Genomic DNA, 26184 nt, shown 5'->3' on the forward strand with positions numbered 1-26184 from the left:
AAATAAAAGCTTTGTCCATCTGCACAATGCAATTTCCATTTGACTTTTGTGGGACAAAGCATTGTTATCATAGGCAAAGGTCAGTTATGATTTGATTGGATGACTAATGCAGTGAGAGGCTGGTTTTGGGAAAGTTTTGGGGTTAGGTTGAGAGGATGCCTTGTAGGCCTACTGTAGAGAGAGGGACATGGTTCTCGTTAGCATCCTCATTAGGTTATGAACAATGAACCATAATTGTCCCAAGCTGGTTGTCAATGGCTGGTGACAAACATGCCTGGAAAACATCTCTAACTCTGACAAACAAAAACATGCATTGTAAACAAATACAAATATGCATGAGGTACAAACATCCTAAAAGTTTTATAATAAAACTTTACAGCAGTGCTGAGCGATTAGTGTTTTTTGAAGTTGGTTCGGTTTGGGTTAGATTATTAGAAAATAATCACGTTTTCAAACATTTTTTTAAACATTAAATGCATAATGACAATTATTTGTTAGCTTTTTAATGGAAATTCCAAAGCAAAAACCTTGAAAATATTCCATTGTCTCCAACAGGTCCGCACATCAACAGAAAAATAGGAAGTTACTATGAAATAAATAAAAAAACATTTTATTGTGTATATTAATGAATTTTTATTTGATTACTTTATTATTTTTTATTCCTTAGTCATCATCACATCTCTGCTCAGGCAGTAGCAGCCAGACAACGTGCTATGTGCTCCCCCATACTGTCTTTAGTCATCCTATTTAGTAAGGCTAACCTGCCTACGTATGCTGCAAAGCTGTCTGATGAAATAATTGTACTTCTTCAAAGTAAATCATGCATACTTTCACACACTCTCTCTAGCACTCTTTTGGTTGTCTTGTGTACATTCCTTTCTCATGCGGTCTGTGTGTATCTAACCTAACGTACCAGGTGTAAAAGTGTATCCATCTCGGTCAGAGCTGGAAAAAACAGGCACAATGGATTATGGTCATTGTAGTTCATTACCACGTTCTTGCTCTGAATTAGGTTGAATCTTCGCTTAATGAAAACTAGAACTCCCTTCAGCCCAGTGCCCCACATAGTTATTGGCATGATTTCTCTCATGAATTATTTGATTTCTCTCTGAAGAAAAGGCGCATTGGGCTCACAAAAAAGAAAATTCACTAAATGGAATTCAAGTAATTGAAACGATGTCGCTCGGTTCAAATTAAATGTTGGTTAATCGCTCAGCACTACTTTACAGTAATTCATACTTGTCGGTAAACCTTCAATCAACTTGGTGAACTTTGTGTTCCCTTTGATACAGGTTCAGTTGGAACAGAGGGATGTGGAATGATACTGTTGATGGACAGGCTTGTGATGCACACACGAAGTAGAGGCTTTGAATTGAATTTCCTCAGTGAGAGACATCCATTTCACAGGCCAAATGGCAGTTTCAGACTAGTAAACTTGGTTCCAATGACCGGAGGGGAAAGGCATTGACAGTTCAACATCAAATTAGTGACAGAGTATTTGGACACAATTACTAAAAAAAGGTTTCTCTGATAAATTAAATTAGCAAAACGTAATGAATGAAAGGGAACAAAGGCAGGAATATTTCTCTGTCTCCATGTCTCTATCTGTCCAACTCTTTGTCTGTGCAGTTTACCTTGAAGACCTTGATGGGATCAATCCAGAGGCTGTCGTTGTTCAGCCAGGGTTTGCGCTCCGTTAGGCTTTCCGCAAACACATCCAGATAGAAGATGGCGTAGTTCTCAGGGTCTGGGATCTCACTCTGGAAAAGCTTCATGATACTCAGAAACGTGTCCGGAGGCCCACAGATATACACAACTGTAGGGAAGACAAAAACACGACACAAAGGTTTCTTATCACTCTTTATAGGAATTATGTTAGCACTATTCAGTGAAATTGCTCCTCTTATCATTGTTAGACTAGATTTAGATATGAACCACAGATATGAAATCAATCCAAATCTCTAACTTTTGGGAAATGCAGTTCTGAGGAAGCATGTGTAGGTAGGTAGACCTACTGATGGTGCACATTCGTGCGTGCACTATTTAGGGGGAGTGTACATGTGTGTTTACAGGGTGTAAAGCTGTCTGTGCTGTTCGCCTGTCTACATTACACAATCCCATTCTGTTTGCATTCCGTCTACTCCATGGACAGCATGTCTGTAGGCATGATTTCCATTCACTGCATGTCAGAGTGACTTCTGCCAGGTCTAAGACAGTCCTCCCAGTTAGCAGACATTTCCTAAAGTGTTAGACCAAAGTCGGCACAGAACACCGCTCAGACCTCAACTCTCATCTCTTCCAAAACAGCTCACAAGGAGCCATGCCAAGTAGTCCCGCTGTCTCCTGGACATCGTCCAAAACAAATGTACAAAAAGGCAAGGAAAAAGTCCTCCTGTGTTGTAGAAATCATAAGGATCTGCCTGGGCTTAAGTTAATACAAAGCACTTCAAATTGTTTGGTACATTTTATTTCACTTCGTGGCAGACAAAGATGGCAAACAACCAACCTCGTCTTAATTTAAAATGACTAGTACAAGGCTGCATTCTGTCCCATGACTCACACAACATCTACATGCAGAGAAGGATAATGCTGCACTATTCAACACATCCCTATACAATGAATACATTCAATTTCAGTATTTTTTTTTCCTCTCCAGGTGAGACGCTTGAAAAAAGACCAATAAAACAGTCTCTACAAAATTGCATCTTTAGAATGTAGTCAACTTTCGTGTTTATCTTACTTAGTGTTATATAAATATGACAAAGAGCATTAGACATACATACGTATAACCTATGAGATCATGTTAGCATTATGGTATAACCATTATGGTATCATGTTAGAGGGACTTGAATAACTCCTGTAAGAGGACTTGTATACTGTACACCTTCATCGCATGTCTCTGTTCTCTTCCAGGAAGATAGTACACAACTTCCACAAACACATTTCCACCTATGAGGAAACTCACTTTGTGTTTATAGTGAGGGGTCTATACCTTCGCTCCATCATGTGGGCACCTGTGTTAGCACTCATGTAGCTTTTCAAGTCTGCAACAAAATATTCACATATGTACCTCCACAAAAAAGAAAACATAGCTTGATGTATTCTTCCTTTCAGCCATGTGGCATTTCCTTTCTCTGTATGTCTGCTTTTAGTAGTCTGACAAGCATCAAGTGGTGAGCTTTTCCAGAGGCAACCTGGTGGGATTTTAAAACATAATTGGCTTCATATTAAGTCTAGGAGTTAAGGTTTGTCCATTTGAAGCAGGTAAATGTTTTTTTTTCTTCCCATGAACAAAGGCCATTCCGTTTTCCAATAATTAGACCGGTTTCCCATCAGAAGACAAAATAGGAAGGACTATGATGGAGTGCATCAATTTACATTTCACATCTGTACCTGACAACAAGAGGCTGAAAAAAAACAATTGAACTCAAAACTAGACATTATTGCCAAGCCGTTGACTAAAAAGGAGAGACCACACAGTTGAGGTAAAGGTTGACAGCCCAGGGGTTATCTGTTGGTGATCTCATCGGGATAAAAGTGAATGTAATTTCGAGCCAGAACTCCAAGCCTGGACAAGCCCAGACAAAACCATTCACTTCTGTGACCCCAAGCTCACCATGGGCGTGCCTATAATTCGGCTAAGAGGTTTGGCAGCATTCAAAGTGCCTGTTCCTGATATAACATCAGTTTGGTACCCCCATATGCAGTGTTTTTAATAATCTTACTGCTGGAAAAAGTTTTTCAAGTGGATAAACCCAGTCATTTACATGAGTCACTCATCGGCCACACAGTCCCATCTGTGCTATGTTGTTTAGTGCAGAGTCACTCTATAATGTTCGAATCTACTGATTTCTCAATCAGTACCCTGACAATAACTACAAATGAAAACAGTGTGCCAAGAGTAACATTTAGTGGTTAGAGTAATGTTTTGGGGTTATTGAGAACACTGGAGGTCAGTATCTACCCAGAAGATGTGAAAGAGCTTTTACTTCTTCCAGAAGCACTTAAAAATCAACAGAGCATTAGATGTTTCCAACAAACAGAACATTTCTGGGCCAAAGTATACATCAAATATCACTTGCCTGCTTCAGAACATTGAACATAGATTTTAGCAGCATTGATGTTTCTCTGTTGAACTTTCATCTACTGGTATTTTATCAATATGTTTATATTACAGTAAAATGCTAAGGTCCAAGGTGATTTATGCAACCATGTCAGTAGAATGTATCATTAACATCATTCATTCCAATTTTTTAAGGATTCCCTGAGTTGCCAACAAATATTCATTGAAAATGTAAAAAGCTACCAATTCTTGAAATCATGTGTGAAATCGAGGTTCAAATAAACCCATATTGAAGCCACTCGACCGTGTTGATAAGATAAACAACAAGGTAGATGTTGACGTGAGAGATGACTAACAGAAAGCAAACACACACAAATGACTGGTATCAAACAATTTAACCAATGTCAAGCTTTGATTTGCCAACACAATTGGCAATTTGCCATGTCCAACAATAAATCAGGGAACAGCACTGTCACTTTCATCTGGTCTCATTGTGACCCTCTCTACAAGACATTTCTTAACCTAACAACAATATTTTGCTATTTATCACAACATTGAAATAATGTAAATGTACTGTGATGTGTATAGGATATGGTTATCTGAACTAATTAAAAGTTTGAGTTATTTTACCATTAAAATTATACAGTTTTAATAAACATGTAATAACATATCCTACAGCAAGCATTACCATGTGTCAATATGATTTTAGACTAGGTAAATAATCTGAATATATTGAGCTAGCCTACTAATGGTCTAATTCTAAGCATTTCTTATAAATGGCTCTGAAATAAGCAAGACTGTACTGTGTACTCAGATGGCTTACTTTTAAATAGAATGAGCTGCAAATTAAATTAAAAAAATATGATTGCGAATCAGCATTCCAAGATATTGTAAATTAACATGGGGCCATTGTAATTAATTAACGTCAACAATACATACATAATATTTACAACAATAATTCACATTTCAGGTTAAAATGGCTGTCTATTAAATTGGAATATATGTTGTAAATAAAATGCATGCAGGGACCCTTGAAAAAGAGAAGAAAGAACCCACGAGCCCATCACAGAGAGAGACAGGCACACACTTATTTTTCTTCAAAAAATACGCAGGTGGACAAGAGCAATAAACCAGTGGTCTGGTCACACACGGTGCATAAAAGTGTATTCTTTCTCGTCTACCTGTTATTTTAGATAAGAATGTCAAGAACAGGTTTAAAATCCACGGTAGGCCCATGTCAAAACCAAGAACTCAAAACTGAATATTATTGTTGGCTAATATGCTTACCTATCACCAACACCAAGTTTACTAGGCTAGTTAAAGGCCAAACTAGTATCTCATTATTGTCGAGACAATGTTGCATGCATTTTGGAAATCTGATCAGATTCTTGGAGCTAGGCTATTATGGCAACATCCACATTTCCATATGGCACAGCTGGTCAAAAAGCACATTTTTGTTTTCATGACTTTTTACAATATAGCCAATTTTGACATTGCAGCTGGCCTAGTTTAGAGGAAATTACTCAGTTCTGCCTCCAGGACCAGACTCATGACAATACAAGTCAACCTGCTATCGCACATGCGTAAATAGCCAACTAATAGACTTACTTCTTCCGTGGTCTTTCATGAAAGTAATGATTTCTTTATAATAGCTTGGTGAGTCTTGATATGGAAAGGCACCAACTGTGACATTTTCATCCTTCAAATTTAGGTAAATTCCTTCAGAGAGGAAGTAGTGAGGTCGGTCATCTTTTTTCAAATCGTGGAAAATCAGAATGGCACGAGAGGTCCAATTATAGTGCGCGTGAATAATGTTTGCAAAGTCTCCCAGTTTGGTGGTCGAGGGTCCGGTGCGAACAATTGTATTGAACTCGTCCCCTTTATCAAACCCATATGCGGTTCCTCCCGCAGTTATCAATGGGAGTTTCCAATGGGATGCAAATCTTCCAACTGAGGCCACTGAATACACGCAACCTGGTCCAAAGAAAGCATCTGGTTTATTATAAAGTTTGGTGTCCACGGCGATAATCTGTGCCTTATTTTCTGCGCAGACACCGGTTGAATCCTCCGTGCTGAAATTCAAGAGTTGAATAGAGTGGCCTTTGAGAAGTCCGTGCTTCTTCTGGAGATTCTCGTTCGCCATAAGAATTGCTGGGAAAACCCGAGGCAAAGCCCATGGATACTTGTGGTAATTATCGGGAAGCATCACCGCAACGGTGATATTATTTTCCATAGTCATTCGACACCTGGATATGAGAGAATATGTGAATAACACAAATAAACAATATCCAAGTTCCGTTTTATATCCCATTGCTCAAATTTGAAGTTAAATAAATCCAAGAAAACGGACCTCGTGAGTTCACCTGGGAAGTGGTAAAACGCCTTACTGTCCTGAAACCGAACCATATGGTTCTCTATTGAAATGCAATTTCAGTCAAAATAACAAATGCTTAGGTAATCCATGTGTAATTTATCCTCTATAATTTTGTTCCAATTGTTCTCCAGCAGCGTGATTCCGGGAGTTGTTCACTTCGGTGCAGTTTTCGGACTGATGTTCCTCAACTCCCCCCTCAAAGTGTGATAACATCCATCCATATGACTATAATCACTGCAACCTTCAGTACACCCCCCACACGTGATATCACAGGTCCGAGAAAGACAGGGATGAGGCGCCCCCTGCCTGCTGTCACAGTTCTTCAATCTTGGTCCTGGAGACCCACATAGTGTGCAAGTTTTTGTTCAGCCACAGCACTAACAGAACGGATTCAACTACCATTGAATCAGGTGTGAGTACTGGGGGCTGGAACAAAAACCAGCACACCATGTGGGTCTCTAGGACCAGGAAAATAGATCATCAGTTAAATAATAAACTGGCTTGGACAATAATCTGAAAGACAATTTAGCATTTGTGTTGAAATCCATGAGAGTTGAATAAACCAAAATCCAAGCAAGTAGTACACATGATAAACTCCGATGCCGAATTTGATATACACAAATCTAAGATTCCACAATGATCCACTAGAGGTCAGGAGTTCCTCACAGGACTTCATTTCAGCAAGCTCTACTACATCAAATCAAATGTATTTATATAGCCCTTCTTACATCAGCTGATATCTCAAAGTGCTGTACAGAAACCCAGCCTAAAACCCCAAACAGCAAGCAATGCAGGTGTAGAAGCACGGTGGCTAGGAAAAACTCCCTAGAAAGGCCAAAACCTAGGAAGAAACCTAGAGAGGAACCAGGCTATGAGGGGTGGCCAGTCCTCTTCTGGCTGTGCCGGGTGGAGATTATAACAGAACATTGCCAAGATGTTCAAATGTTCATAAATGACCAGCATGGTCAAATAATAATCATCACAGTAGTTGTCGAGGGTGCAGCAAGTCAGCACCTCAGGAGTAAATGTCAGTTGGCTTTTCATAGCCGATCATTAAGAGTATCTCTACCGCTCCTGCTGTCTCTAGAGAGTTGAAAACAGCAGGTCTGGGACAGTTAGCATGTCCGGTGAACAGGTCAGGGTTCCATAGCTACAGGCAGAACAGTTGAAACTGGAGCAGCAGCACGGCCAGGTGGACTGGGGACAGCAAGGAGTCATCATGCCAGGTAGTCCTGAGGCATGGTCCTAGGGCTCAGGTCCTCCGAGAGAGAGAAAGAAAGAGAGAATTAGAAAGAGCATACTTAAATTCACACAGGACACCGGATAAAACAGGAGAAGTACTCCAGATATAACAAACTAACCTTAGCCCCCCGACATAAACTACTGCAGCATAAATACTGGAGGCTGAGACAGGAGGGGTCAGGAGACACTGTGGCCCCATCCGATGATACCCCCGGACAGGGCCAAACAGGAAGGATATAACCCCACCCACTTTGCCAAAGCAGAGCCTCCACACCACTAGAGGGATATCTTCAACCACCAACCTACCATCCTGAGACAAGGCCGAGTATAGCCCACAAAGATCTCCGCCACAGCACAACCCAAGGGGGGGCGCCAACCCAGACAGGCAGATTACATCAGTGACTCAACCCACTCAAGTGAGTTGAGTAATAATCAATGTTTTATTAGCTCAGGCAATTGTAATGTTATCATAAGGGAACCCCAAATGACAAAGTTCAAACACATGTCAATTCAATATGCTGAAAAACTGCGTATGATTCGGACTCCCCAAAAGTCATGACAAGCAGTCCGAAAACAAAGTCAAGCAACCTGGATGATCAACAATAAAGAGAGAATGATTGGTTCATGCTCATTATAGCCATTTGTATTGTAAAGACATAGTAATCAGCAATGCTTGGCGCTTTCAGTTGCCTTCCAAACCTATTCCTGAACAGGTTAATCTTGGAAACTGTAGTTTCTGGCTGCAATGCTGCATCATATACATTTAGAAAACAAATCAGATACCTCCGTTTTTCAGTTCTACCTCTTTCCTCCTCCTCATCTCCTCTCCCCATCAGTTGGTGGACTTTGGCAGTCTGTAGACACCTGCGGACACGATGAGCTGATGGTCTCGCACTTTCCTCTGCAGGAAGGCCTGCAGCTCATTCACGTCCATCTCTGTGACAACGGGTCCCGTGGCAACGAACATCCGGAGCATGGAGTGGATGCGCTCCAGGGTCATGGTCTCCAGGTTGGTCAGCATAGCCTGGATGTAGGCCCAGAACAACTGCACAAAGAGGAGAGAGAACCTGTGCTGTTAGGGCTAGCTTGATTTGTATTTGACAGGAAATGTGTATTTATATTTTAATTACATGCCTCCGATGTGTGTGTGTGTTTGTGTGTGTGTCTGCGTGTGTGTCTGCCCGCATACCTGTAGTTTCTCTTCCCTCTGTTCTGAATGGGTGGTGGTATTGGAGTCTCCCTCCTCGTCGCTGTCGATCAGCATCTCCCCTCTCTCAGGTTTCTCCCGGGACGAGCCGGTCTCCAGGATAGAGTAGTGTCCCCCAGCATCCTCCTTCAGGACCCCCTGCTGCTGCCACAGAGCCAGCTTCCTTCTCGCCACCTCCTGCGGCACCCCCAGGACCCCACTCAGCTCCTCCAGAGTCCACGAGCCTTCAGGAGAGAGAGACAGATATAGATGGCAAAAGTTAACCGTAGTTACTGATACAATGTCTGTATACAATGATAAGTTGCACAAAAGGCAGCCTGTGACGGCCGGAGTTCTGACTTTTGTCCTGGAAGTGCAGGATGATGGCAGCGTGGATGGGGGACACAGTCAGGTTAGCCAGAGTCCTGTCCTCCAGCTCCACATCTAGTGTCACTGAGCCCAGATGAGGCTTCCAGCTCAGTGTCCTCATCGCCTGGGAAACCATTTGAATTATGGAATTATTTGATATCAAAATGCAATTTCCCTATTCTCTGTTTATAAGGACTTGAGTAAAACAGAAACAGACTGGCACCTATGCTACATCTTTATCATCAGGTACCTTGAGTTTCTCATAGCGGTGTGTGTAGGCCTCCATGGCCTGGGAGGCCAGGAGCGGGAGCTCCATCTTCTCCTCCTTCAGCGTGGGCCAGAACTCAGAGGACAGGATCATGGCAGTCAGGGCCATGGGGGGCTGCTCCTCCTCACCTAGCCTGGACTCCTCTTCACGGATGTTGGTGTTGATCCTCCGTGAGTCAGCCACGTCCTGAGAGAGAACAGAGAGAGAGAAGAGAGAAAGAGAGAGAAGAGAGAGAGAAGAGAGAGAGAAAGAGAGTAAGGCTTTGTCCTAAAGTGTTTCTATGGTCTCTGTCTTGGTTGTGTAACTTGTGTCTCCATGCCTTATTCTATGGTCTCTGTCTTGGTTGTGTAAACTTGTGTCTCCATGCCTTATTCTATGGTCTCTGTCTTGGTTGTGTAACTTGTGTCTCCATGCCTTATTCTATGAAAAACACTGGTAGGTGAAAGGACTATATATTTTCAAAGATACTAGGAAGTCACTTTGAGAATCATGTTGTCATAGCACATTCTAACATAAATGATAACTCAAGATTTCAAAGTCACGCCCTGCTTTACCTTCAGCATCACTTCACAGTAGTGCATGTGGGACTCTCCGAATCGCAGCTTGAGTAACTCCACGTTACGTATCTCCCTGGAGGCACATGAGAAAAGTTAATTACTAATATATATATATAATTACTAATATAAATATATATATATATATATATATATATATATATTAACCAAAATGTCCACACAGAAATACCAACACCAATATGCACATAATATTAAGAGTGACTAAGTTGAGTAATGTATAGTACTGTATAGTGCTGAGATACAGATGCTGGTACTAGCTACTGTAAATTAGTGTTGTGTACCTGGCGGTATTGTAGTTGAACTGGTGGAGAAGTCTGTCTGCCAGGACAGTTCTGTACTCATCTATGAAGATCTCTTTACTGCCGTATATGCTGACCAGAAGACTGATGATGTCAGACGAACGCCGCTTGGAGCCCGTCTTGTCTAAAGGGTGAGAAAGAAAGATGAGTGTATTTAGTAAAAGAGACGTGACAGAGAGGTGAAACATGTCTAGTTCAATACAGCAGAAACAGGAAAAAGCAACGAGCACAGTTTGTCTAGTCTAGTGTGATGAACTTTGTGGGTCCACTGAGGGTACTGACCTGTGACAGCATCCTTAGGGTCTGGGGTCCATTCCTCTGGGTCGCTGCCCTCGTCCTCACTGTCCTGGGTCTCCAGGGTCACAGGGTCGGCACGGGACAGCTCATTGGCCAGGTCACTGCAGCCCTCCGCGTCCCCAGTAAGGCTGGCCACTATCTGACGTACCGTGTCCTCCCGCGTCCTGGCAACAAACCACAGACGTCACATCAATGTCACGTCAACAACAACACAATATGCTATGGGAGTCAAATCAGTAAGTAAAGAACAATTTTCTCTAACATTTTGCCTCCCAATAAAGGTTTGCTTTGTACATTAATACTCATGAGGGAATAAAATAATAGATAACTAAATAGAGATTACGATAATACACATGCACCCACCTGAGGTACTTGCGGATTGGTTGGCAGGCAACCTGCAGGATGACCATAGATGGGTCCAGCTCCCGTAGGGCCTTTATGGCTGAGATGTATACAGTGATGATGTCAGAGGTATGGACTCCTAGAAGCGGAGAAGAATGTTGTTGAGCAGGGATTAACTAACACAAGTCTTATCACTCCAGCTTCTTCTGCAACCCTGTATTTGCAAACAAAACGTAGTCTTCACATCAAAAAGAGCCAAACACCAATCACTGTTCCTAACCCATCATTGGTTCACTGACCTGGGTGAAGCAGACGGGTCTCAAAGGCTGTCTTAAGGGAGGTGAGGAGCTGCTGCCTCTGATTGGTTCTCTCTAGACAGAATTTGAGGTCCTCAATGGCAGGCTTTGACTCAGGGAAATCTGACAGGGACAGAATGTGAGGGCGGAAGAAATGACAAAACACTTTCTACCTTCTTTCCCCTTATCAAATCTCTTCCCTATGCCATCGACACCCACAGGTGACAGCTTTATGTTCTTACTCTCTGTTTCATAAACCATCACCCTATCCATCTCCTCTCTCTGTTCCCTAACCCCTCACCTCTAATGATGCTGAAGAGCTCCTCGATCCTCATGTTGACATAGATCCTGCAGAAGAACTGGTGCATGTGACACCTCCAGCGCTGCAGCACGGCGTTGGCTGGCTGGCCCACCTCCCCAGCCCTGCTGCCTGTGCTATTGGGCACCATACCCAGTCCACCCTCTTCACTGGCAAACACCCTGCTCAACCAGCCTAACACCAGCTCTAGCCACTGGAGAGAGAGAGAATGACAAGAGGGACTTGAGAGAGTGTTTGTAAGTAAGTGTAAAACAGATAAATGATCACATTTCTGAGATTTGGACTTGGTGTAGAAAATTGTTTCATAGACAAATCATGTTTGGTCAGCAACCTATTCTGTTAAATAATGCAAGCTAGAAAATAATAACTTGTTGATAGGTCATGTCACATTATTATGTTAAGTGGTCCTCCCATAGACAGGCTCTCTAGTATACTGTACCTCCTGAAAGCTGAAGAGGAAAGAGCTCTCGTACTCCCCCCTGCAGTGCTGCTCCATCCGCTGCTCAATCAGTTTGTGTAAGATGGACGTCACTGCCTCTGAACTAACCCGCTCCAATAGCTGCAACCTGGACCTGGAGGGTGGGAAAAGTGGGTAAAGACAGCTGCAGAGACACAACAAACACGGCTGGCACAGATGTAGACAATGGTTGTTCTAGCACAACGTATAGAGCATACAGTGACATGGCCACGCCTCTATTCACTCACAGTATGTGGCTGAGCTCTTGCAGCTGCTCCAGGGCCTCCTGACACCAGCACTGCTGAGTGGGGACAGTGCAGCCCAGACAGACACCCCCATCAGGCCCCCTGCCCCCTTCCTCAGCCTCCCCCTTCTGGCTCATGTACACAGAGAAGGTCCTGCTGTAGAACTCCAGTATTCTCATCTGGAGGACAGCCGAGGGGGAGAACAGTAGAATGGCCCTGATGACGGAAAAGGCCCTCTCCCGGAGACCCCTGGCCCCAGGGCCACACAGACCACCCCGGCCCTCATCCTGCCAGGTACCCAGCCTCTCCAACCCTCCTGTGAAAAGAGACAGAGAGCAATTCCTTTACGCATTTGACAGCATTCTGTTCAGTCAAAATTCCAGTATTAAGGGTGTAGTCAACTGTAACCTGAATGTTTGAACCCACCTAGGAAAGGTTCCAGTCTGTCCAAAAGGGTACGGAAGGCAATGAGTAGGATCCTGGTCCTATCCTTCTCCCCAAGTTCATTCTCTGGCTGCTTCAGTCCAGCCCAAAACTCAGGGGCCACTGCAGTGGTCAAACGCACCTGCAGAGTCTCCAGGAGCCATCCCTCCAGAAACTGACCCAGACCATTTGAGCACAACAGGCTAAGCCCCTCACAGAGAGACCCATCAGACATTGTGTAGTCATTGGACACTGGAGACACCTACAGACAGAGGAAATTGGTCATGTTCTTATAAACAGACACGGACTATGGTTTGTAGGTACATTGATAGATAGCTAGTTAAGACCAATGTTGATCTATGTAATTCCTAATGTCATGTGAATGTGTTAGATAGCTACATGTCCAGCAATCAACCACAGTAGCGCAATAGATCTAATTTCATTCTCACATAAAAGGAAGGCAACCTATGTCAACAACACAAGGTACCTTGCGTAGGCAAGTTAGGTCCATCTACTCACCAGAGCTGCAGTTACAGTATCCCAAGCAGAAGATAGCCCCTGTGGTACTGAGAATAACCTCTCAGCGGAGTCCATCATCACCACGGTTGGACCAAATTACTCAGCGAGAACCATTCGATTGTGTATTGTCAAAGTTATCGTCTGTGTTATATCACTCAACCATATTAATGTGTACCTAATATGGCTCATAATACTAACATGTCTCTAATACTAATATGTCTCTGAAGTTATTGCGCTCGCGCGCAAGCCTGTGGCGCATAATACTGACGTATGTGTGGTTGCGGAACTTATAAAAGTGTGGCGGAAGTGTACGTGCCAGTTTGTTCGTTGGAGGGATTTTGAAGCTAAGTGGGTGACGAGAAGGATTTTATTTCGACTGCCTTAGTCATTGCAAATAATAGCCTATTTGTCAACTAGTTAAACCTAGCGCGATAGAGAGTTAACTGTAGCACTATTGGCTTCAAACTAGTGATGAGAAACCGAAGCATTCACGTGCTAGTCCGAAATAGGAAACGTCCGACTTGCTAATTGGTTGTACTTATACACGTGCGCGTTCATCCAATTAGCGAGTCAGAAATGTCCCGAGTTTCCTCGTTCCGAATAGCATATCAACGCTGCATTTCACCAAATTGTGCAGAAAATGGCTAATTACTCTGAGCTTTTTTAGTGACATCTGCTAGTCAGTAATGAAAAGCAGCGTTTGATGTTGAGATACTTTTGGTAATGTAGTGTATGTGGACACCTACTCTTCGAATATCTCATTTCAAAATCATAGGTATTAATTTGGAGTTGGTCCCTCCCTTTGCTGCGACAACAGCCTCCACTCTTCTAGGGAGGCTTTCCACTAGATGTTGGAACTTGCTTCCATTCAGCCATGAGCATTAGTGAGGTTGGGCGATTAGGCCTGGATCACAGTCCCATTCCAATTGATCCCAAAGGTGTTTGATGGGGTTGAAGTCAGGGCTCTGTGCAGGCGAGTCAAGTTCTTCCACACCAATCTCGACAAACCATTTCTTTATGGACCTCGCTTTGTGCAGGGGGGCATTGTCAAGTTGAAACAGGAAAGAGCCTTCCCCAAACTGTTGGAACAAAATTGGAAGCACAGAATCATCTAGAATGTAATTGTATGGTGGAGGGTAAAGATTTCCCTTCACTGGAATTAAGGGGCCTAGTTCATCCACCAAACTTCACAGTTGGTACTATGCATTTGTCCATCAGACTGCCAGATGGTTAAATTTGACAAACTGACTTGTTGGAAAGGTGGCATCCTATGACGGTGACACGTTGAAAGTCACTGAGCTCTTCAGTAAGGCCATTCTACTGCCAATGTTTGTCTATGGAGATTGCATGGCTGTGTGCTCGATGTTATACAGTTGTACACAACAGGTGTGGCTGAAATAGCCGAATTCACTCATTTGAAAAGGGTGTCCACATACTTTTGTATATATATAGTTTATATATATTTTTCCACAATATTAAGTAAATCGCCCCATAATCCATTGCCATTGAAGGTTCGCCCCTTCCATCATGCGTCCCTCTTTTGCTGTCAAAAACGGAATATATGCCATTTTTTCGGATGCTTTAAACATAATCGTATAGTTTACTCAAAGCGAATTGTTTAAACAATGTGCTGAAAGGGTGGTGTCACAAAACGATTCTCAAAATATACCTAGTCTGGTCCCCAAGATCCCAACTCTAGCTGCGGAGCAACTGTTCAGGTAACAAACCCTGGATGAAGAAATACTAACTACATTGAAGTACGGTGTCCAGTAGACGTCGTTGTTTGAATCGAAGAAAAAACCGGAACCACGTTGAAATTGCTATCAGAGGAAAGCCCTAAAAATGATCAGAGACTCCAGCCAGTCTACTCATAGACTGTTCTCTCTACGGAAAGCGGTACCGGAGCGCCAAGTCTTGGTCCAAGAGGCTTCTACCCCCAAGCCACAAGACTCCTGAACATCTAATCAAATGGCTACCCAGACTATATGCATGCCCCCTATTATACGCTGATGCTACTCATCTATGCATAGTCACATTAATAAATATTTACATGTACTACCGATGCTACTCATCTATGCATAGTCACATTAATAACTATTTACATGTACTACCTCTTTCCCAACTGTATTTAATTTTAATTAATTTATTTATTTTGCTCCTTTGCACCCCATTATTTTTATTTCTACTTTGCACATTCTTCCATTGCAAAACTACCATTCCAGTGTTTTACTTGCTATATTGTATTTACTTTGCCACCATGGCCTTTTTTGCCTTTACCTCCCTTCTCACCTCATTTGCTCACGTTGTATATAGACTTGTTTATACTGTATTATTGACTGTATGTTTGTTTTACTCCATGTGTAACACTGTGTCGTATCTGTCGAACTGCTTTGCTTTATCTTGGCCAGGTCGCAATTGTAAATGAGAACTTGTTCTCAACTTGCCTACCTGGTTAAATAAAGGTAAAATAAATAAAAAATAAAAAATGTACATATTACCTCAATTACCTCGACACCGGTACCCCTTGTATATAGCACCGCTATTGTTATTTTACTGCTGATCTTTATCTGTTTGTCTCTTATTTTTTTAAAGGTATTTTCTTAAAACGGAATTGTGGGTTTGTAAGTAAACATTATTTCACTGTAAGGTCTACACCTGTTGTATTCGACCGATGTGACTACAATTTGATTTGAAATCAGTGGGATTTTGCAACCAATTGAGCTATAATCCCCAAAGCACACACATCCCTGGATCGTTCCTCTTTTCAATTCGCTGCAGCTAGTGACTGGAACGAGCTGCAACAACCACTCAAACTGGACAGTTTTGTTTCCATTCAGTCATGTCTCTTCATGCAAAGACTCAATCATGGACACTGACAGTTGTGGCTGCTTCGCGTGATGTATTGTTGTCTCTACCTTTTTGCTGTTGTCTGTGCCTAATAAGGTTTGTACCATGTTTTGTGCTGCTACCATGTCTTCGGTCTCTGTAGTGCTGTGGTGTGTTTTGTCCAATATGTTTAATCTTAGCCCCCGTCCCTGCAGGAGGCTTTATGGTAGGCCGTCATTGTAAATAAGAATTTGTTCTTAAATGACTCGCCTAGTTAAATAAAGGTAATAAATAAGACCTAGAGACAGCCTCCAAGATGGCCGACCGTTATCAACATACTTTACTCACGGTCGCATACGCCGATTCGTGGGGTCTGACGTCTTGCTAGTTACGGTTTCAGAAGTCCGTTATTATTATTTTATTGCATTACACGAACCAGTGGTGGAAAAAAGACTTAAGCGTCATACTTGAGTAAAAGTAAAGATACCTTAATAGAAAATGTCTCAAGTAAAAGTAACCCAGTAAAATACTACTTGTGAAAAAGTCTAAAAGTATTTGTTTTCAAATATACTTGAGTATCAAAAGTAAAAGCATCAAAGTATAAATCGTTTTAAAAATGATTATATGAAGCAAACCAGACAGCTTAATTTTATTTTTTATTTATGGATAGCAAGGGGCACGCTCCAACACTAAGATATCATTTACAAATGAAGCATGTGCTTAGTGAGTCCGCCAGATCAGAGGCAGTAGGGATAACCAGGGATGTTCTCGCATAGGGCGGCGCACAATTGACCCAGCGTCGTCCGGGTTAGGGGATGGTTTGGCCGGGGTCGGCCGTCATTGTAAAATAAGAATTTGTTCTTAACTTGCCTAGTTAAAAAAACAAGGGTGTGTGAATTAAACCATTTTCATGTCCCGCTAAGCATTCAAAATGTAACAAGTACTTTTGAGTATCAGTCAAAATGTATGGAGTAAAAAGTACATTATTTTCTTTAGGAATGTAGTGAAGTAAAAGTAGTCCTAAATGTAAAGTGAAGTACAAAAAAGACTTACGTAGAACTTTCAAGTATTTTTACTTAAGTACTTTTTTCACCTTTATTTGACCAGGTAGGCTAGTTGAGAACAAGTTCTCCCTTTACACCACTGACATGAACATTGTACAAAATAATATACAGATATCACACATAGGAGCCCATTACTACATGCACACTAGCACTGGAGCCCAGCATGAACCGTGAGCTAGAGCTGGGTTCTGGATCTTGATTAGGGAGGGGAAATATGCAGGCAAGAAGCACAATGGAGGACCAAACCTGCCATAATTAGAATTAAATACATTCACACAAATGTATACATAAATATATAAATCCACACATAATTAAATAAATGAGCAAGGAAATAAAAAAATGCCAAATGTAATTAATTTTCTCTACATATCTGTTATGTATTTAATTATTTATCTATGTATTATAATTATTCAAACTTTAATTCATTTTATTAAATATTTATTTCTGTACTTCTTCCTCCAATATGATTAATGAGGGTTGTCAGTCAAACGTCTGTAGGCGGTATCTAACAAACTATTGGTTGATCAATGTCACGTGTTTCTCCACTGCTTTTTCCTGCTTTTGCACCACCTATGTGAAGCTAGCCACAATAACGATTTGCCAGAATAGTAGAATTTACTGTTTGCCTTCAAAATAAAAGTCCCACATTGAAACTGTCAGACAGACACAAATACTGGAATCATCCCATATTTTAACTGGATACTGCTTAACAAGTTTGGAATGTTATATCAATTCAACAAAAGACAATTTGCCCCCCCAAAAATTGTTAATCGCACTGTGGATTTATTAGACTTCACAATTGCAAAATGTGTGGGCTCAAAACAGGTGGGACTATTAAATTAATCATTGTTAATTAACAGCAAGCTGGAGAGGTCACAGTCAAACTTAGATGCATAACGTGAGCTCTGTTGCTCTCCCGTTAGATCTCTTATATACTACTTACATAGGCATTTTTCATAGGATTGGTTCCTGCAAAAAATATATATATAAATAAACATTTCTGCAAATTTGTATTTTTTAAATAAACATTTTTTAAAAAAGGATTGGTTCCTGCATGTGTCTGGCACGTCTCCTATCTTGATTTATATAACATATTCTGGGCGTTCTGCCAGATGGTCCTAAGGAGGGGATCATGACGCCCCCCCTCATCGTTACCAAGCACAGGCAGGAAACAATAATTTTTTATGACACGAAAGACAAGACGAACATTTAATGCTGTCTCTTCACATGATACATTTTCTCTCACAAAATGTTATTAACTGTGAAGAGTTTACACAAATATTAGCGTCGTAGCTCTTTTTGAAGGACTTAAACTGTGGGAAATCACCTCACTATTCAACATATTGCACATTCGTATTGCAATGTACAGCTTTACCTGCGGATCTTGGGTACATAAAATGGGGTGTCAATCCAGAGCACAACTCTGAAGAGTTTACACAAATATTAGCGTAGTGGTTTAAAAATCACATGATCAAACGAAGCTTCAGACGTTATTAATCACGTAATAATGTTACTTTGAAACGAGCATCAGTACATTTGGTGCTTTCAGGACAACTGGTGCCGCTTCAAAACAACTGGGAACTCGGAAAAAACGAGGTCAAATCATGACGTCAGTGATTTCATATCGGAAAGTTGGAGCCAAATTGTGGTCGCGGGCCAAGAAAGTTAGGTAACACCTGGTTTAGTGGGAGGGGATATAACTAAAAAATGCTGGTATCATCCAAGTAGTATGCTATTGTGTGTGTGTGTGCGTGTGTGGACTGCAGATACACTGCAGCCCTTCTATGCTACAGCAGACCCTTGGGAAATATCCACAGACTATATTTCACCTTGCTGTAACACTGCCATAAAACCCCTGACACTTGGGGTTAAAATCAAGACAAGGCATTCTGCTTATGTATAATTTAAATGCTTCCAACTCTGAGTAACTGTTTCAATCAGAGTCCATGTATCAGAAGCCTATTAGATGTAACTGTCTGACATGACTGGATAAATTAACCAGGATAAATTATCTAACCATGCAGACATGTCTCCTGTCAAGTTTAGCCCAAGTGATCTTCGTTATTTTTCAATTACATTGTCTGTGAGATCAATTGTACCCTTGATTCTCAATCCCAGTTATTTACAGTTTTGCTATATTTCATGTCAGCAGTTGTTATGAATCGTAATGAATGGCTTTGAAAATATAGGCTAGTGTTATGGAGCTGGTTAGATGGAGTGTTGGTGCGAATAGAGCCTCTCTTAAACCGGGAAGGAGATCTTTAGTCTGTAGCTGTGGTTTGAATTAGACGTGACCTCTAGCAGTGGGATTCAATTAATGTATGATTGACTCTCTGTCACACACACACACGTCCTTCATCCATCAAAGGCTGGAATGGGCTGATTCAGTAGGAATGGCCTGCTGAGTGAGTGGGACCTCAGCTTAGACATCCGCCTCCCTTTTACATTGTGCACAACAAGTCTGACATGTATTTAGGAGGATAGGCTACAGGTCTCTAGGTTGTTTTCTCTTTGAAATACCCAGATTTTCTACAATTTCCATGATGTTCGGACTCGGAATGCAGGCCCAGGCTATATTTGATGGTAAGCATTCATAATTATAAATAATTGATCTAGGCTACAGCTCAAACACTGTAAAAACCCGAGAAGTTGTTTCCATGAGTACCTTGGTTGTTTCCACATTCCACCTCTTAACAGCCAGTGTTGTTTCTTTTACCTCAGGTATCGAGAAGCTGTGTTCTAAGAGGGATGAGCTGAACCGTCAGATCCAGCAGGAGGAGGAGGAGAAGGGTCGTCTGCAGCACGACATCCATGTCCTCACCGAGAAACTACGCCGCGTCAACGAGAGCCTGGCCCGACGACACTCCGTCCGCGCTGACTTTGACCACACCATCGGCGAGACCGAGGGTGCCTTTATAAAGGTCAGGACCAGCCAGGGTTTAGGGTTTCTATTTTTCATGAGAAAAAAAAGTATGTTTTTCAGTGTTATTTAAGTCTCACAAAACCATGAAATCATATTATGTGAGCTTTACAGTACATATCAATTTGACTGCAAAAGGACCTGTAAATGTACTGGGTAAGATAACATTCTCCATGTCTTCTAGTTCTCAAAGAACACTGGATGGAATTATTTGCAGCAATTCCAGACAGCAAACATCCCACGTGTTATCTTAATATCCAACTCCCTTGGTGTTACTAAGAGCATAATAGCAGAGCAAACAAACACCCGTAAGTGTTGTTAATTAAAAACCACTGAGTGCTCAGAGTCAGACTCTTCAAATCAAATTGTGCACAGCAGATAGTCTGATTAAGTGGTTGTCTAGCTGTATCCCGATCCCACTTGACTCAGCCTATGGTATTTCATACAGTAAATGCAATGAACCTTATGTTGATTCATGTCTTACTCTCTCTAAGATTCTGGAGAGCTGTCAAACACTGCTGAGTGTAATAAAGAAGGAAGCAGGAAATCTCGGCAAAGCCACTGAACCCGGAAGGAAAGACCACTGACATCCAGACTACCTCCCCTAAACCTAACCTCTCACCCAGACACCAGCATTTCCCCTCACCCTTGTAACTGTGCACTGTTTGTACACTGAACAAAAATATAAATGCAACATGCGACCATTTCAAAGATTTTATTGAGTTACAGTTCATATAAGGAAATCAGCCAATTTAAATAAATTCATTAGGCCCTAATCTATGGACTGGGAATACAGATATGCATCTGTTGGTCACAGATAACTTTTTTTTTAAAGGTAGGGGCGTGGATCAGAAAACCAGTCAGTATCTGGTGTGACCACCATTTGCTTCATGCAGCTCATCTCCTTCGTATAGAGTTGATCAGGCTGTTGATTGTGGCCTGTGGAATGTTGTCACACTCCTCTTCAATGGCTGTGCGAAAGTTGCGGGAACTGCGATATTGGCGGGAACTGGAACACAATGTCGTACACGTCGATCCAGAGCATCCCAAACAAGCTCAATGGGTGACATGTCTGGTAGCTATGCAGGCCATAGAAGAAGTGGGATATTTTCAGCTTCCAGGAATTGTGTACAGATCCTTGTGACATGGGGCTGTACATTATCATGCTGAAACATGGCGGTGGATGAGTAGCACGACAATGAGCCTCAGGATCTCGCCACGGTTTCTCTGTGCATTCAAATTGCCAACAATGAAATGCAATTGTGTTTGTTGTCCGTAGCTTATACCTGCCCATACCATAACCCCACCGCCACCATGGATCTGCCATCTGCCCGGTACAGTTGAAACCGGGATTCCTCCGTGAAGAGTACCCTTCTCCAGTGTGCCAGTTGCCATCGAAGGTGAGCATTTGCGCACTGAAGTCGTTTACAATGCCGAACTGCAGTCAGACCAAGACCCTGGTGAGGCTGACTAGCACACAGATGAGCTTCCCTGCGCGGGTTTCTGACAGTTTGTGCAGAAATAATATGGCAACAGCTCTGGCTAGCATTCCTGCAAGCAGCATGCCAATTGCTCCCTTAAAACCTGAGACATCTTGTGGCATTGTTTAACAAAACTGCATATTTTGGAGGGCCCTTTTATTGTCCCCAGCACAAGTTGCACCTTTGCAATGCTGTTTAATCATCTTCTTGATATGTCACACCTGTCAGGTGGATGGATTAGTAAACAGATTTGTGCACAACATTTGAGAGAAATAAGCTTTTTGTGCGTATGGAACATATCTGGGATCTTTTATTTCAACTCATGAAACATGGGACCAACATTTTACATGTTGCGTTTATATTTTTGTTCAGTATAATATACACTGAGTATACAAAACATTAAGAACACCTGCTCTTTCCATGACATAAGCTGACCAAGTGAATCCAGTTGAAAGCTATGATCCCTTATTAATGTTACTTGTTAAATCCACTACAATCACTGTAGATGAGGTGGAAGAGACAGGTTAAAGAAGGATCTTTAAGCCTTGAGACATTTATGACACGGGTTGTGTATGTGTGCCATTCAGAGGATGAATTTGCAACACAAAAGATTTAAGTGCCTTTGAACGGGGTATGGTAGTAGGTGCCAGGCTCACTGGTTTGGTCAAGAACTGCAACACTGCTGAGGTTATCACACTCAACAGTTTCCCGTGTGTATCAAGACTGGTCCACCCCCCCCAAAGGACATCCAGCCAACTTCACATAACTGTGGGAAGCACTTGAGTCAACATTGACCAGCATCTCTGTGGAACGCTTGACACCTTGTAGAGTCCATGCCCCGTCGAAATGAGGCTGTTCTGGGGGAAAAAATGGGGGAAGTTCAACTCAATATTAGGAAGGTGTTCCTAGTATTTGTATATACAGTATATTTATGTAAAATGTTTTGACTTTGTCTACTAATACTGCTGTTCACTGGCATACTTATTTTATACCAATTGAATCATTTTAATAAAGATGATCTGTGAAGAATCCGGGCTCATTTGCCTATTGCAGTGTATGGGACACGCCCAGAAGTCATTCCTTGGGTTGTTTTTCTTGAGTGCTAGTGTCTTTCAACAGCGGCACACGAGACAGACACACACACACTCCCGGTGAGATGCTGTCTGACACTTTGATATGTAATTACAGGTAAATATAGCACAGATAAATATAGCACAATGCAGGTTTAGGTGGAAGCACGCTGCTCTATTCTTTCTACTAGTAAATCTCCTTCACAACAAATAAAAGCTATTCTCTGAGATTTCTGAAGCTTTCTGTCTGTTTTGTTGATGTTCTGTTTATTCGGTCAGGTTTAACAATGCATTTATGAGTTTTGGCAGGGTAATGTTTCGCAATTGGGAGATTCTGCCTTCACATGAGGGATGAAGAGTCATCAGAAATACGATAACAGACTATTCACACTGTCCTTCAAGGCTTCATCTATTTATTGAGCTTTTATTTGTAGTTCTGACATCTTTTTTTTGCCCAAAGCGTTAACAAGTACACATTTTACAGTAAGCACATCTCTTAGACGCTGGAGATTTAGACAGAGGAAGAGAAAAACAAGATGAGATGGGGCTTCTAGCTACAGTATGACAGACAAGTACTGTTTCTTCTCAACAGGACCAGACAGATAGGACAATATCAATCTTTCAAGTGAATCAGTCTTCATCACAATAATAGCCATCTCAGTCTTGCTTGTGTCACATACAGTATGACCACTGGAACATCCAATGATACAGCCCTGGCTTTTGGGCCTCCGCTTTGATGAAAGCCAACATTAGAAGCGCATGATTCCCAGGAAAATCTGTCGGCCTCCTTAGGGATTTGGTCCTCAAAGGCAGCAGTTAGCACAGATGAATGGCATACGTGCTCTGTATGCTGTGTGAGATAGATCGAAGGACTAACAGTAGACACTAACCAGGGATCATTCTCTGGTCTTCCAATAACGTTTCAAGGTTGTGGCAAAGATTTTAAGAGATCATGACATTATTGGGCAGTGCATTCTTCATATTCACCTATTTCTATCCGATGAGATGATACATATATGGATTGATGAGCACCTCTTTCACCTTCACTGTATTTCTTCTGAGGTGCAAAACAAAGCTAATACAATGACAGTGCAAATGGAAATACAATCTTGACATAAAACATAATCCAAGTCTGTCTAATCATGATACAGTATACAGAAAAATGTAGCCTCCCAATAGCGCAGTGCTTTTGTGTCTGTTCAGTCTAAACCAGTTCTTTTGATTGAAGATATGAAGAAAAAAAAGCCCTAAGATATGCAAGTAATAAATTATACGTATGAAAACATCATTGTAGATTATAGAAACGACATCAATACTGGCCAAAGGAGAACATTGGAAAATTATGAGAATGCGAGTGGTGGCCACCACAGCAATAGGTGGAACACTTGAGTCAATTGGCATTTTAAGAAAAATTATTTCGAAGACATGGGAGCAACCTTAAAATAAAAAATAAAAAAAGCTTTTTACTTCTTAATCTTTCACCACAGGTCTTATACACACAATCATTAGTTTCATAATCAATGTCTTCATTACTAAAAATGGACCAGCTCACGCTCTATGGAACGTGAAGGTTTATGAGGTCAGGCTGTAAAGGTCAAAAGATATTCAATGGTCAATGTGAAGGAAACACACACGGCCATGAGGACACACCCTTCCCTTCTATACCAGCTATTTGATCCATATACTATACACGAACGAGTCTCTGGCATGCAAACTTCAACATTAAGAGGATAACTCAAGCTTTCACAAACCAACGTGCTGGCGAATGGGTTCTCTCAATATTTGCTATTCGTGGTTTATGTTGGACATTTTTATCTTTCACACTTGGTGATCAAACATTGACACTGAAAAGGGGAAATTGTTCTAATAACATTGTAGACAGTGAGTCCAACACCAAGGCATTTATACTCTATGCTTCTTGACATGAAGCTTCTCTCAGAAGATATTCATAGTATAACATTTCCTGCCAAGGCAATCTTTTTAAGCAGTACATCGCAGATCTTTGATGATAAAACATTAAATTGAGTAGGTCTACAGAGCTTTGCATAATCTTAAAAGGGGGAAGTGTTGAAGTTTGCTTGCTCCTGAAGTCTCCAACACAGCATTGTTGTAAGGAAACATACAAAACTAAAAGCATACAGTACGAGGAACCAAGTCAATAGAAATCAGAACATGCAGGTACAAAACAACAATAAACTAGGCTTGTGGCACCCTTTCACTATTTCAGTCTTCAGTTTTTATTTTATTTTATTTTATTTGTCTGCCATCCCCTACGGAGTGTGGAGTCCTCGGCCTACGTCCTGGGACCCCAGGACACGATAACGCAGAGTCTCTTCTTCACCATGATAAGGACGGGCACTGATGGCTTCCTTGTTTTGAAGGAATTTGGTCACTTACCTTCACAAGGTGATCTCCACCACTACATATATCCCCTTCAGAAGGACACATGGAGACCATAAAACACATTATGTATATTATGACACTATTGATGGGAGACACAAAGGCTGCGTTTAAACAGGCTGCCCAATTCTGATCTTTTTTTTCACTAAAATTGGTCTTTAAAGCAATCAGATCAGCTCTGAAAAAGATCTGATGTGATTGTTCAAAAGACTAATTAAATGGAGAAAATAAATAAGGATTGGGCTACCCGTAAAACACAGCCTTAGAGATAGAGACATTGAGGCAGACAGATTGGCTTCTTCTGGAGACCGTAAGCCTGGGAAACCGCATTATAATGCATGTTTATCTTGAAAACAAGATTTATTTTGACAATCAAATAGTCTGTCAGATCTGGTTCAGACTTCACTGCTCAATGGCAGTCAATGAAAGTAGGCGTAGGTGGAGAGGAAAGACAGATCAACTGTACAGGTAAGGTGAGGACAGTCCAGCTGCTTGAATCTGTGGTGGTTGATTGGTTGGTTGATGTCGGTGTCAAACTAAACTTGAAAAAGAGGAGTGCTTTGAAGTGCAATGATGTCCAGTTCTGTTAAGTCTCACTGGTCCCAGGTGGGGGTTGTGGTTCCGGCTGCTGGTTCTGGTACTGGAGGGCAGTGGTCAGTCCTGTTTGGTCCAGGCAAATCAGAAGTACAGCGCAGGTTCACTGTTGAAGTCTGACAGAGAGGAGCTATCTGCTGGGGTGAGCTAAGAGATAGATAGGGAATGAAGAGCAGGGAAAGGGTGGGAAAACATTTAGTTACCTTTGTAAATCATGTGCTGGCAGGTAAATCTTATAGTGTACAAGTTAAGGTTAATGAATGAATGTGTCAGTTCATGTACTTTAAAAAGAAGCCTCACCATAACTTCCTCTAACATCTGTGCGTGCTGGGAATTGGTGGCCCCCTGGTAAACAGGGTCATCAAGCTTATGTTCCTGCCAGGTGTTAAAATCCACAGTGTGCCTGGGAATGTAACTGGACAGATCTGAATACATAGGAAACAGGGCAAAGCCCAATGTAAATCTGTAGCACAATGGGAATACATATTCTGCATGAATTATTTCAAGAACATAAGCATGAGCTCATGTACGGGTTAGTTAAAGATTGGCAATAAG

The 26184-nt window shown here is 41.7% G+C and overlaps 4 protein-coding genes across 8 annotated transcripts in view; 1 reads left to right on the forward strand and 3 right to left on the reverse strand.

The window, feature by feature from the left end:
* The window catches only part of LOC112230963 (atrial natriuretic peptide receptor 2), a 45630-nt gene extending 38416 nt beyond the window's left edge, over positions 1 to 7214 (reverse strand). The window contains exons 1-2 of the mRNA XM_024397401.2: positions 5672 to 7214; positions 1635 to 1816 (exon numbers count right to left, since the gene is read on the reverse strand). Of these exons, the coding sequence (XP_024253169.1) occupies positions 1635 to 1816; positions 5672 to 6374 (885 nt within the window). The 5' untranslated portion in view covers positions 6375 to 7214. The remainder of the gene's footprint in view (positions 1 to 1634; positions 1817 to 5671) is intronic.
* Positions 1695 to 14009, reverse strand: LOC112230964 (anaphase-promoting complex subunit 2-like). 4 transcript variants are annotated; one of them, XM_024397406.2, is made up of 15 exons: positions 13275 to 14009; positions 12759 to 13017; positions 12336 to 12648; positions 12070 to 12202; positions 11613 to 11823; positions 11315 to 11434; positions 11037 to 11154; positions 10659 to 10837; positions 10359 to 10500; positions 10057 to 10132; positions 9485 to 9688; positions 9226 to 9358; positions 8869 to 9110; positions 8482 to 8724; positions 1695 to 1816 (listed from the first exon to the last, which is right to left on the reverse strand). In XM_024397406.2, exons 1-14 carry the CDS (start codon positions 13350 to 13352, stop codon positions 8512 to 8514), a joined length of 2421 nt encoding a protein of 806 aa, XP_024253174.1. In that variant the 5' UTR covers positions 13353 to 14009; the 3' UTR covers positions 1695 to 1816; positions 8482 to 8511. The 4 variants fall into 4 exon arrangements, with proteins under 4 accessions (XP_024253174.1, XP_024253173.1, XP_024253172.1 ...); XM_024397405.2 differs by lacking the exon at positions 1695 to 1816 and adding an exon at positions 7636 to 7696; XM_024397404.2 differs by lacking the exon at positions 1695 to 1816 and adding an exon at positions 7636 to 7696 and having other exon boundaries at positions 8463 to 8724.
* Positions 14010 to 15840: 1831 nt separating this feature from the next.
* On the forward strand, positions 15841 to 20846 carry LOC112230569 (Sjoegren syndrome nuclear autoantigen 1-like). Of its 2 annotated transcripts, XM_042311699.1 has the most exons (4): positions 15841 to 16217; positions 19689 to 19747; positions 19886 to 20085; positions 20579 to 20846. In XM_042311699.1, exons 1-4 carry the CDS (start codon positions 16114 to 16116, stop codon positions 20669 to 20671), a joined length of 456 nt encoding a protein of 151 aa, XP_042167633.1. In that variant the 5' UTR covers positions 15841 to 16113; the 3' UTR covers positions 20672 to 20846. The 2 variants fall into 2 exon arrangements, with proteins under 2 accessions (XP_042167633.1, XP_024252617.1); XM_024396849.2 differs by lacking the exon at positions 15841 to 16217 and having other exon boundaries at positions 16885 to 19747.
* Positions 20847 to 23043: 2197 nt separating this feature from the next.
* LOC112230965 (taperin) overlaps positions 23044 to 26184 on the reverse strand; it is a 28209-nt gene continuing 25068 nt past the window's right edge. Inside the window, exons 3-4 of the mRNA XM_024397407.2 lie at positions 25930 to 26054; positions 23044 to 25776 (exon numbers count right to left, since the gene is read on the reverse strand). Of these exons, the coding sequence (XP_024253175.1) occupies positions 25714 to 25776; positions 25930 to 26054 (188 nt within the window). The 3' untranslated portion in view covers positions 23044 to 25713. The remainder of the gene's footprint in view (positions 25777 to 25929; positions 26055 to 26184) is intronic.

This window comes from Oncorhynchus tshawytscha, linkage group LG33, assembly GCF_018296145.1.
Source record: "Oncorhynchus tshawytscha isolate Ot180627B linkage group LG33, Otsh_v2.0, whole genome shotgun sequence".
Taxonomy (NCBI): Eukaryota; Metazoa; Chordata; class Actinopteri; order Salmoniformes; family Salmonidae; genus Oncorhynchus; species Oncorhynchus tshawytscha.

Coding starts and splice junctions, on each gene's coding strand:
- LOC112230964 (XM_024397406.2), bottom strand. CDS start 13,352: ATGATGGACTCCGCTGAGAGGTTATTCTCAGTACCACAGGGGCTATCT. Junction 12,649..12,758: donor CAGACTGGAACCTTTCCTAG/GTGGGTTCAAAC, acceptor CTCTTTTCACAG/GAGGGTTGGAGAGGCTGGGT. Junction 11,155..11,314: donor GACCCGTCTGCTTCACCCAG/GTCAGTGAACCA, acceptor CTCCGCTTCTAG/GAGTCCATACCTCTGACATC.
- LOC112230569 (XM_042311699.1), top strand. CDS start 16,114: ATGTCTCTTCATGCAAAGACTCAATCATGGACACTGACAGTTGTGGCT. Junction 19,748..19,885: donor GGCCCAGGCTATATTTGATG/GTAAGCATTCAT, acceptor CTTTTACCTCAG/GTATCGAGAAGCTGTGTTCT. Junction 20,086..20,578: donor CCGAGGGTGCCTTTATAAAG/GTCAGGACCAGC, acceptor ACTCTCTCTAAG/ATTCTGGAGAGCTGTCAAAC.